Raw genomic sequence first — 11934 nt, 5'->3', positions numbered from 1 at the left:
AAGATCCCTCCACTCTAGCCACTCATCATCAAAAATCCATAATTATTAGAACAATCTTTGTAAAAAATTTCCAGTCTATATGTTTTGAAGAGTTAAAAAAAATATAAAAATTAGAAAATACCAAAAAAACCAAGTAAGGAGATATATTATGAAGAAACTTTTCTATCTAGAGCTAATTACTATTTTAAGATTATAGAAAAAACTTTGTTTATTGATACAACCCAAAAGACCATCTACTTTTGGGACCAAAGGATCTAAAATAGGTCTAATCTGAGTCAAAATAAAACTACCAATGCATAAGACTGGTGCTGATAACTATAAGATCTTTAACCAAAAAATGCCTTAATACCGCTAATTTTAGCGTCGGCCGAATTTTAACCGATGCTTATAAACATCGGTAAAGGTCATAAAAAATGCTGGAAAAAATGCATTTTCCTGTAGTGACTACTTGTTCTTAAACCTATAAATATTAGGTTATGACATGAAACCAGGAATAGAAAATGTAGTTGTGACCTATAGGGTTCATTACAAAACCATGATGACAATTAGTTCTGGAGCTAGGAGAGCCATCCCTAAAGGACTAATTATGCTCTTCATGGCCAATCCCAAAACTAATTACATTACTCCAAAATAGCTTAAGTGGGAAGAAATCATTCCTCCAGAGAAATGTACTCTAACCTAGGTTGTAGATCTAAAGAAGGACCAAGAAACTAAGGCCGAAAAGATTGTTGAAACACTATATAGTGACGTAGAAATACACTTTGCATTCAGTAGAAGAATTATCTTGGATGGAAGATTTCCTACTTTATTAATACCAATAATTAACAACGAGAAAAATCATCTGAAACCCACCAATATAGCTTATGCCACATGTCATTAAGGTAGAAGAGTTTCAAATTGATAAAGATTTGTTAAAAAAGGATTTTAATTATGAAGCCAACAATGAAAAAAGCAAATGGTTCTTTAATACTTATGATGAAGCAAAACGAAGCTTCATAGGAGAAATATGGTATACTCATATGAGGATAGAAGAGAGGAACATCCTCTTCTTCAATTGGCATGAAAATGAGTATCTAAAAGGGCTTGAGAGTAGTCTTGTAGACCTAAAGGTGGCAATGATCTAATGTCTCTCCAACATGAGCTCTACTCAATGATGAGAAGACTGTTGACACTTTTTTGGAGCTTAACGTAAAACTCCGTCCAACTGATGGCTCACCATTATCTGATCTGACGCAGTACAGACAGTTGGTCGGCAGTTTGGTTTATCTGACGATCTCTCGCCTAGATATTGCCTTGGCTGTTCCTAAGAAAGTCAGCCTTTCATGGCTGCCCCTAAAGGAGCTGAAATAGAATCACCCTTTGAATCCGGGGGGGGTGGTATTTTAGATCAATAGGAAAACAAGTAGAAAGGATTGAAATAATCTTTTTGGAAGAAGGAAAAGGTGGATAAGGTAGTACATAAGATCCCTAAAAGCAAAAAAATGCCTCAGCTTAAATAGATTAAAATACCCCAAAATAATAGCAAAGTCTTTTCATCAAAAAATGTACCTCCAACGTTCACATCCCACAAGTTGGATCCAGAAGTCAAACTAGGACCGTCATTCTCAGAAAAATTAATCAATACACTATCTATTAGGATGTCTTCTTTTAAAATTAAAGATTCAGTAAATTATCTATCTGAAGAAAACTCTGAGAAAGAATAAGATACTTCCTCAAAGAGAGAAGAAGATAGTCTACCAGAAAAAAACTGATGATGAAGTAAATAAAATTTCAACCTATAAAGAAATAGTTTAAGCCTCTAGGATTAAAAACTATTATTCTAGAGCAACTTACGCAGACTTGCAGTTCGAAGAAATACCTGATAGTGTAGATGCAGTTCAATTCGATGGAAGAAGGTTAGTGGAATGGAACCATGATGGACTTATAGAATATCAAATATTTACATTATGTCACAAAATGATCATATATTCAAATGCCTCTCAACTCTATGAAAATTTTGAAGAAGCTACAGTTGAATAATACTCGCAAGCTTTTCCGGACAATTAAGAGGATGGTAGGATAACTATCTCACTGAACAATAGAGACAAGAAATCTTGAACTCCATTAAAAAAGATGCTGACAGTAACCACTTTCCTGATCATGCTTCAGATCCCATCATTACATTAATCTTAAATATTATATTTCATTTTGTAAGAGATTGTTAAGATATATATGAAAAATTTAGAGAAAAATTAATTAACCTCAAGTGCAAAACAATATCGGATTTTAGATGGTATAAGGATGCATTAATTCTTGTCCAAATTATATTAGCTTTCATATCCAAATCAGGAGTTCTAAAAAGAGAAGTTCATATCAGGACTACCATCCATATTTAGCTGTTACCAATTTAGATTCCAACTAGATAAACCTTACCAAAAGAAACGTAAAAGATCGAATGAATATAAAACGATGTATTTTGAGAAAAGAACTCAAAAAAAATCCTGAAAAGAAGCATAGAAAGACATATGAAAGAGGAGGTAAAAGAAGGATAAAACCTCCATCGAAACCTTCAATTTGGTACAAATATAAGTGAAAGGGTCGTTATGTAAACAAATGCAATAAAAAAAAGGATATTAAGAGGAAAATTCAGGACATTGCTGAAGGAAAAGATCTAGATAAAATAAAAGAAAAATTAGAAAGACCTCGTTAGTAGTCTAAAGCTAGATACCGAAGAGGAGTCAGATGAAATTGAAGGGTGTTCATATTGTGATGAATAGTCCAGTGAAAAATCAACCTAGTGATAACAAAATATTAGCATTATCCAATGAAGAATAGTTTATCATTAATATGATCGGTTCCCTTAAAGACCTAGAGGAACGAAAAAAATCAACTTACAAAATTCTTCACCATGACAAAAGATCATAAGGTAAAATCTCTTCAAATTTTTAAAAGAAAACAAGATTTCAATTCTCTTGATGAAGTTTTCCAAAGGTTAAAAAAGTCTAAGCAAAATAGCAGAAAAACAAGTTTGCATCGCAATCTCCTCAGCCCAAACCAAGCATGCATCTAGAATTGCAACATCATGGAATTATCGGGGACTAGATTTATTATTTTATTGTAAATTTTTGAAAACTACCTCAATATCCATGGCACATAAGCTTTTAATTGTTTTGCTTTTATATTATTTTGCACGTCCTTAGAGTATGGTTTTGAATAGAAATACATATCACATATATCCAATCTCAAATTTAAATTTGTTATGAACCCTTCCAATCCTACTCCACATGTATTGGCATGTGTTTGCATGCGCAGCATCCTAAGTATATCAATATCTGAAAGCTTTCATGTTATAACATAGGATATCATATAAAATGCATATAGAGGCACAAAAATAAGCATGACCCAGGCTAGCTCAAGCCTAATTCAATTACAATCTATTTAGATCCAACTTTTTAAGAGAAGCAATTAAAGTCTAACTCAAAATTAATTTGAAGCCGACAGCTTCGGCAAAAAGCAGCTCACAAACAATTGGTATGAGCTCAAAGAAACTAGTACTGACTTACAAACTAAGCCATGGAAAGTGTCTCCGGCGAAGCCCAAGTCGAGGGAAGAGCTAACTCAAACTAATTTTAATTTTGACTCGGTGGTCCACCGGTTTCTATTCTTTTCGATAAATAAAATTTACTAAACTAGTCTAAAATAAATACATCCATAAAAATAAAAAAATAAAATAAAACTGATAATTTAGCTGAAATATCTATCACAGCTGCCCGCATAGTAGTTGGGATTTAACATGTTTCTACTACACCTCATGATTAGCACAAGCAAAAGCTTCAGTTGATATGCGATCTAAAAACGGGTCTGTATAGAATAATGTTCTCTTTCAGACCCGGTTCGAATGCGTCCCGCGGGACCCATGGCCATCCCCAATCAAGTTTGCCCATTTGTCTGTTTTTCGCTCGCGACTCCAGAAGAAGGTTTCGTTTGTTCTTTCTCTCTCTTTCTTTTTTTTCTTTTTTTTTCGCCCACGGAAGATTTTAAAAGAAAAAAAAGAAAAAGATTAGGGAACGAGAGGGAAAAAGGCCCGCTCAGAAGGGATCAACTCCGAGGCCAGCCCAGGCAGGGCGAAGGAAAGCGAGGTGAGCTCTATCTCTCTCTCGATGATTCTCTCCGACTCTAGGGTTAGGGTTTCGCTCGCCTCTCTATCTCTCTCTCTCTCTCGACTCCATAATCTGCGGTCGGGGAATCGATCTGGAGCCTCCTCGGATCTCCCTGGTATCGCAGCGCGAGCTAGGGTTCCTTGGGTCGAATTCTCTCCCGAGCAAGTGCCGTCGGGTGATCCCCTGGGTGGAATCATCCGGTTGGTAGGCAATCATATATAGTTTCGATCGCGATCGAATATGAGCGAGCTGATGATTGGGAAATTACTGACGTCAATTATGCATTGGGAAGATAATTCATGGTGGAACCATGACGTTTATAGTACCATGTTGGTATTTTTGTCCATGACATCAGAATGTTGGTGCAAACTCTAAGGCAGATTTTGATCTCGTTGATTCACCTGTTGCATACAAGCAGGGTTCACTTCTAAGGTACTTCTTGTCATGTTTAATCTTTAATGGTTACAGGTTAGATTTTTTTTTTTTTTGCCCCAAGTAGTTGGTTTGGATATGTGTTCAGGTTCTCAGGAGTGTTGTATTGATTTTAGATGAATGGGAGAGTACTGAGTTATATTTAACTTGTGTTCTTTATCTATGTGTGTGTGTATCTGAATAACATTACTGTAGCTGAAGCCATCTGGGTTGACATTGTATACAGATTAATATTACCTATCAGAGCTTTTATCTAATATGAACTTTATGAATGCACTCTTGTTATGAACTTTATGAATGCACTCTTGTTAAGCTCTAGCAAAAATCTTCTTTTTCGGTCTTGTATTATATATTTTGATTTCTGTTTTAATGCCTTTGCTCTCCTATTAGGATAATTGCGAATCCATTGAGTTGACATGAAAATTATCTGTTGTAATGATGCGATCCTAGTTTTATCTTACTGAAAATCTGCAATAGTAAAATTATCAGTATTTAGCAGAAGGTTTGGTGTGTCTTTAACTTCTTTTATATCCAACCTTACTTGTTTTCCTTTACAGCATGTAAACATAGCTGTTCAATGTCATAAAATGTCTAGCGACCATTTAGCAGACTTGAATAAGTTCCTTATGTGGTATAGTGATTCGCTGTATTCTTGTTGCAGTTAACATCCAAAGGAAAGCTTCGTTGATCAGTGAGCATCATAACCATAAGATCTAGGTATTTAGTTATAATATAAGAAGTTTGGAGATTGCCGTCTTTGTCATCCTTTTGCTCTCTCCTTTACATGTTCAACTTTTGGTCAAAAAGAAAATATTGTTTCACCTGGGCATCTTTATAATAGTTTGTCTCCAAGTTTTCTTATTTTAAAAGGGAAAATACAAAATATGACATTGCGGAAACAAAAGAAACATATTGTATCTCAAGCAATTCAGGTTTTTAGTGATGCAAAATTTGCGTCAAGTGCGCAAACAGGTCTCATAAAATTCAATGCATCTATATGTGCCTCATCAATTATCTGACCTGAAGTTACAAGTCATTAGTTGTCTGGTCTCTTGTCAAAATTGGCAAGTTTAATACAGATAATTTAAGAGCAAGTTGACCTTTACCTACTCACACATAAGCAAACACAAAAAGGGGTCAACCAATCGAAAACTGAAAAGCATGTAAGATCCAGTTTGAAAACTTTTAGATGATAGGGTCTAATCAAGTCATCTTTTGGACCTTAAAATGCCTACTTGTAAGGCAGTTAATGCTGAGGAGTATGCAATCAGGACAAGGCCAAATTCGATATCCAAATAACCAAGCATAGCTCTAAAAGTGTCCTAGTCGGTTTTAAGAAATCAGCTGATGTATGGCTGAAATTAGATATTTGTCCTTTATTTGATTTATTTGTTCTTTTTACTCCACAATTGCAAGCTTCATATCCGCATCACTACTGGACAGGCTGCTGCTTATATGGCATCTTTTGGTCTATGAAGAACTCCATGGGTGCACACAAGTCAACTCTATCCCATGGCTAGTAGATATGAGAAGGGGTGGAGGAATCTTAGTAGAGGTAGAAGGAAAATAAAGAAAATAAATAAGAAAAGTTCAGAAAGGAAAAACTAAAGAAAGTACACAATACAGAAGGTTTGGTGTGTCTTTAACTTCTTTTATATCCAACCTTACTTCTTTTCCTTTACAGCATGTAAACATAGCTGTTCAATGTCATAAAATGTCTAGCGACCATTGATTTGTTCTGGATATTATCTAGGATTTGGAAGGGAGTCCTATTGCTGTAATTTCAGATCACAGTTATTATGGAGATAAAACTCATTGTCTTCTCATCTTTCCCTCCTCTTGAGTCCATTTGAAGAGATCATACCCTTTACTTCTGTCTTTCCCTTCTTGAAGTGCTTTTCGGCCATCAAAAAGCTATATTGAATGGGGCCTTATTAAAGATTCTATTTGGCAGTCCAAGTGAATCTTGAATATGTGAGGTGTAGATGAATGTTTTAACAGGTACAATGATCTCATTGAGCATGTATTTAGTTTAACAAGTAGTGCCAAATTAGTGGCTTGTTCGGTGTATGCTTTAGGATTGCATGACGCTATTCTCTTGGCATAAGGGTGCTCATGTCTAATAAACATAGAGTTGCATCATAGTGTTCTTTAAGTACTGTATATGTGCATTTGTATCGGACATAGAATTGTTAAAGACATAGGGAGGTATACTATTTCATGGTTCTGAAGCATATGTATACAATCTGCTATTTATGGTTAATGGTTATTCTTTTGTAAGATCTCACTTGCTGGCATTTAATATGCGAATGTTACTTATTATCATTCATCTCTTTCCTTTTATTTTTCTAACAATCCAATCAGAGCCAGTCTCAGAATCTCAAGGCTGCAATGGCTCTAGGTCATTGTTGTGTGAGAGGTTTCTGACGAGGCTGAAATTTATGTATTGTTACTAAAGAGTTCCTTTATTCATTGTTAATAATCTCTAAACCACATCCTTTCCCCTGTTCATTTATTTTTCTTTCTTGTGGAACTTGAATGATTGTAGTAGATATTTCTTCTAGATGATCCTTTTCCCTATCTGAAAATTTCTTGAAGTAAATTGAGGTTTCTTTTCTTCCGGCTTTTAAATGTTAAATAGATAGTCTTCTTTCTGCAGTTACAAAATGAGGCGACAGGGACAGTATGCTGATCCTGGCATTAATCCTATGGTGGCTGCTCAGATGCAGCAATTATCAGTTCAGAGATTGCAGCAGAGCTCAGGGATGAACCATTTTCCAGGAACGGCAGATTCTTTGCGGACTGAGGAAGAACCACAGTATATGTCTTCAAAAGCAGAGAGACAGTGGCAGTGGGATGGAGATGGGCCTAAGGGTTCAAATCAACCCTCATCTCATATGTACAAAGAAGGCAAGTTAGCTTTGTTGTGGTAATTCAATTAATTACACAATTTACTTCATTGATTATTTTACTTCCATCAGCAGTCAAGTTCGATCTAATGAGCAGTGCCAGTTTTATATATTTTTTGGTCCTTTCTGAGCTACTAGATTTTTTTTGGAGTTAAGTTTTAGTCATTAGTGTCTTTAAAGTAATAACTGATCTGCTGATTGCACCATATAAGGTTATGAGTCAGTCAAATCAAATTCCTTTTCTGAATTAGCAGTTGCTTCATGTGGTTGACTATCATTTTATGAACATTTCTAGTATCTCAGAATGTTAAAGTGTCATTCTGCAAAATAGTTGAGTAGTTGGTTGGTTTGGATCATTTGTTCAGATTGATTTTGGGCCATGGTCATTCTAGAACTTGATCCGTCTGTTTCCAAAATCAAATTCGTCTTCTGGATTAGCAGTTATTCCGTGTGGTTGATTTATGAACATTTCTAAGTATCTGAAAATGTTAAGTGTCATTCTGCAAAATAGTTCAGTAGTTGATGGGTGAGGATTATTTGTTCAGATCGATTTCTGGTCCATGGTTATTCTAGAATTTGATCCATCTGTTGAACAGCCCAGGTTTTGGAATGGTAGGTCGGGTACCCACAGTGTGATCATGATGATGTCCAAATCAAATCAAATATCTATCTTCAAATGAGGATATATTACACCATGTAGGGTCCATTGCCAGTGGAACTTAAAGCTGTCTGCCACTTGGTGGGAGGTCTGGACAAAATGTATCAAGTTGCACCTGCAAATATTTTTTCCAATGTGCCTTTTTCTTTGTTTTATTCTATTTTGTATTTCCTTGTTATGACTGAAGCTTCATAAAGTCTTGATATGGAGAATAATGTACCTTAAAATAGTTGTATGCTGTAAGCATAGTGGAAAGGATCAAATATAACTCTTGTTTACAAACTATATTGTAATATTTGATAAGTTCTGGGAAGAGTGGCATTCATGACTAAAGGACATCTGCTTTGAGACAATGTACTTCATTTGTATGAGCGGACTTGTATAAGTGACAATTTATTCATATTGTATCTTCAATTTGTGTCAGAAGAATTAGGTGCCTTAAGAAACGTGCATGGCATTTGTAAGAAAGGCTTTGCAGAATTTTGCTTTGATAAAATATGTAGCACATGATAAGAATGAACTGCAATTAAGGATCCCATTGGGAAACCCACATAGTGGTTGTAAGAAAGACTTTGGAGAATTTTGCTTTGATAAAATATGTAGCCCATGATAAAAATGAACTGCAATGAAGGATCCCGTGAAGCCAACATGAAAATGATGGAATAGAGCTAGTTGGTTATGTTTATGATCATATCCACGAAGAAAACCTTATTCTTAGAAAGGTGAGTTGGACCCTATCATTGCAGCATGCAATTTCGAATTAACTTTTCTTCTTTCCTGAATCTCTTTTAGTTGTTTTACGTATAGGATTTTCCATCATACCACTAGCCTTTCTTATACTAATGCCAGAAAACTTGACTTTCCGCTTTCTATAAATATCAACTGTAATATAATCCTTTGCAAGTGCAGTTGTTTTATCTAAAGGATTTTCCCATACCATTAGCCCTTATACTAATACCACAAAACAACTTGTCTTTCCACTTTGTGTAAATATCAACTGTAATATTTTCCTTTTAAAGTGTAGTTCAAATGTTGTCTCAGTAATGCTTCATAAGCTATAAACCACGAATTCCAAATGTATATATGTATCATGCAAGTGTTCTGCAAGTCCATCTCATTGTTAAATTTTTACATGTATGCAGATATTGTTCATGTGTCTGCCCATCCAATTGCGGTGTTATCTCTTATTTTTGCTTGTTTATTGCCTTTGTACTTAGAGACATGAATTGTCTGAATATAGGTCAAGGAAGTGATGCTTCACGATCTTTATATGAGGGTCAAAGGTCTGATTCAAAAATAGGACTGGAAAAACAAGCCAATAGAGACCTGAGAGCTCAAGCTCGTCAAGAAGAGATGGAAACTGTATATGAGGATAACACTCTTCCACAGACATTTGAAGGTCTAGAGCAGAAATTTCTTCATGATATAATGAAATTAACCAAGGAACATCAGGACGCAGAAGATGCAGAAAATGCTAGGCACAGGGAGGTAAGTTGAAGTATAGTTTCATTTAAATAAATTGTCTTAATTGACTGAATATGGTCCACAGTTATTTTTTCCAAGTTATATAAAAATGGAAAAGGCAAAATCTGTATGTTGGAAACAGATCTTTTTGTATGAAAGGCACAAGCTTTTATTTCTTAGTATATGCTATCTTAGCAGCATGGTCCTTCGACTAAATACTGTAATTTTAATTGCATGGATTTGGAACTTGAGCATGGTGGTTATTGTCTAACACATAGTTTACTTCAGAAACTTGGTTGAATGTACGTAAGTGGTGGAGGGGTATTGTGTATATCAATGTATTTTTAGGATTAAGTAATGCTAAAACACTCCTGGTAGATACTTCTTTCTAAGTATTTTTTTAACATCAAAATCAAATTGCTGGTTAGGTTCATTAAAGCTGTGTGGATGTTGTCGAGCATGTCTTGAAAGTTGAGCAATGAACTTTACAAAATCAATCGTTTGAATAAATTGTGTTGGTACGTTGGTCTCAGAAGCTGCCTCACCAGTAGCTGAGAAGACAAATTTGGTGCTCTTTTTATTCTATGGTCCCTAGTTTATCTTTAATCAATCGTGTGCTTCTTTTCCGGGAGGAATTGAAGGAAATGGTTGAAGACTTTCATTTCTGTTTGTGCATGTATTACATTTCTGTGGGCTTATGACTCTGTGTTCCATTTCCATCAGCTGTCTTCTTGCTAGGGTTTATTAATTATGTGAATTTTTTCTTTTAGTTGCTATTTTTATTAGTTTCTTGGTTTCCCCCCTTAATTTTTTGCATGGAAGATGCTAATGGTTATTATTCCTGTGTCTTACCAGAGGCTGAGCGAGATCAATGCACAGTATCAGGAGAAACTACTGGCTGTCCGAGCTCGTCAAGCTACCCACCGAGAGGAGTTCCTTCGCAAGGAATCACAGGCTCGCCATCAGCAATACCAACAGGCTAATATGAAGAGCTATCAGAACAGCGCTGGACCCAGCGAGGGTTACGGCTATGGTTCAGCTGCTGCAGCTGCCAGTGCATATGGAGATGCACATCGAGCCTATGCTGCAAGTCACTTTGACCCCTATGGGGAGCGGTCTGAATTTATGGAAAGTGCTAGGGGTCATGGTTTTGAACCTCGTGGTCAGTATCCTGGTGGCCGTGCTTACAATATGGGTGGTCGCCATTTTTGAGGAAAAGTTGCAGGAATTAGAGCTATCTTTTGAGCCTTTGTTTTTAGTTCACTGGTATATTAATGCTGTGTCCTTTTTCTATTCCACTAGTGTTGTTTACCCATTAAAAGTCCCTGTACTAAGCTACCAGGTGTCATTGATACCATGCTTGTGTCCATGTGAGATGGGCTGTGGTGCAGCTTACTAAGGAGTCTTTGGGACCTCATTTCTCATGGTTTGTTCGCTGATGAATTGTGTTAGACTTCCAACCCGTAATTGCATTATCTTCATTTGATTAGCCTAATGGGCAGTTTGTTTCAGGTTTTAATTTAGATATAGATGCTAATTATAGATAAGAAAAGAATCCTTATATATTTCGAGAGATGGAGTTTCAATTTGCCTGCTACCTTTGCCTGGTTTTGCTGTTCGATACATTTGTCTCTGCACAAGCATTAGAAAGAACTTGCATACTCTTTCTTCAGCGTTGAGAATTATTTGTTTCGTTCATTGGTACTTACATATCTCATTTGTTATCTGGGCATTTTATATGCTTCTAATGGCTCATGATATTTCGTGTTCATAGATTGCATTTATATAGGATCGTATTCCTGCTGCAAAATTGTGTGGCTGCAAAAGATCCACGTCTTCTGTCAGCACCGATTGCCTTAGGACAAGAAAGAAGGAAACTTAATGTGGATAAGAATGAAGCTTATCATAATTTTTTTGGAACTGATTTGAGATGATTTTGTTTGGAGCAAACTGACGTAGGATTGTTGAAAATCTAGCTCTGGTTTCATAGTGACCAAAGGATTTTGATTCCAGGCTCGACAGAATACTAGAGTTTGGACTTAGGTTTTATTAGGCCTGGAAGTTGGTTTGTGGCCAACTGAACGCGGCTTCCTGGGGATTAATTGCCAGCATTTGTTATGCAGGTTTGGAGGCATGCACTTCAGAGTTCCAACTCCATTTACCATATACCAGCGCTCGGTCTGATTTTATGTAAATTTGTCCTCAACCGTCTCTGGAATGATTTATTATTATTTTCTCTTCACAGCAAGCTGGAGTAAAATGAACTAATGCCATAGCTGTTTGAAAAGAGATGGATGGCAAAGACCATAAAAATATTCAATAATAAATGAAT

At 35.9% G+C, this 11934-nt stretch overlaps 1 protein-coding gene across 2 annotated transcripts; it reads left to right on the top strand.

Moving 5' to 3' along the window:
• The first annotated feature begins 3966 nt into the window (after positions 1 to 3966).
• LOC103707629 lies at positions 3967 to 11097 on the top strand. 2 transcript variants are annotated; one of them, XM_008792202.4, is made up of 5 exons: positions 3977 to 4118; positions 5233 to 5288; positions 7231 to 7481; positions 9379 to 9626; positions 10458 to 11097. In XM_008792202.4, the coding sequence occupies exons 3-5, from the start codon at positions 7238 to 7240 to the stop codon at positions 10812 to 10814; spliced, it is 849 nt and encodes a 282-aa protein (XP_008790424.1). In that variant the 5' UTR covers positions 3977 to 4118; positions 5233 to 5288; positions 7231 to 7237; the 3' UTR covers positions 10815 to 11097. The 2 variants fall into 2 exon arrangements, with proteins under 2 accessions (XP_008790415.1, XP_008790424.1); XM_008792193.4 differs by lacking the exon at positions 5233 to 5288 and having other exon boundaries at positions 3967 to 4118.
• Positions 11098 to 11934: the final 837 nt, after the last annotated feature.

This window comes from Phoenix dactylifera, chromosome 8, assembly GCF_009389715.1.
Source record: "Phoenix dactylifera cultivar Barhee BC4 chromosome 8, palm_55x_up_171113_PBpolish2nd_filt_p, whole genome shotgun sequence".
In the NCBI taxonomy this organism is placed as follows: domain Eukaryota; kingdom Viridiplantae; phylum Streptophyta; class Magnoliopsida; order Arecales; family Arecaceae; genus Phoenix; species Phoenix dactylifera.
The sequence above is the reverse complement of the archived record's forward strand: the minus strand, read 5'-3'. Positions and strand labels throughout refer to the sequence as shown.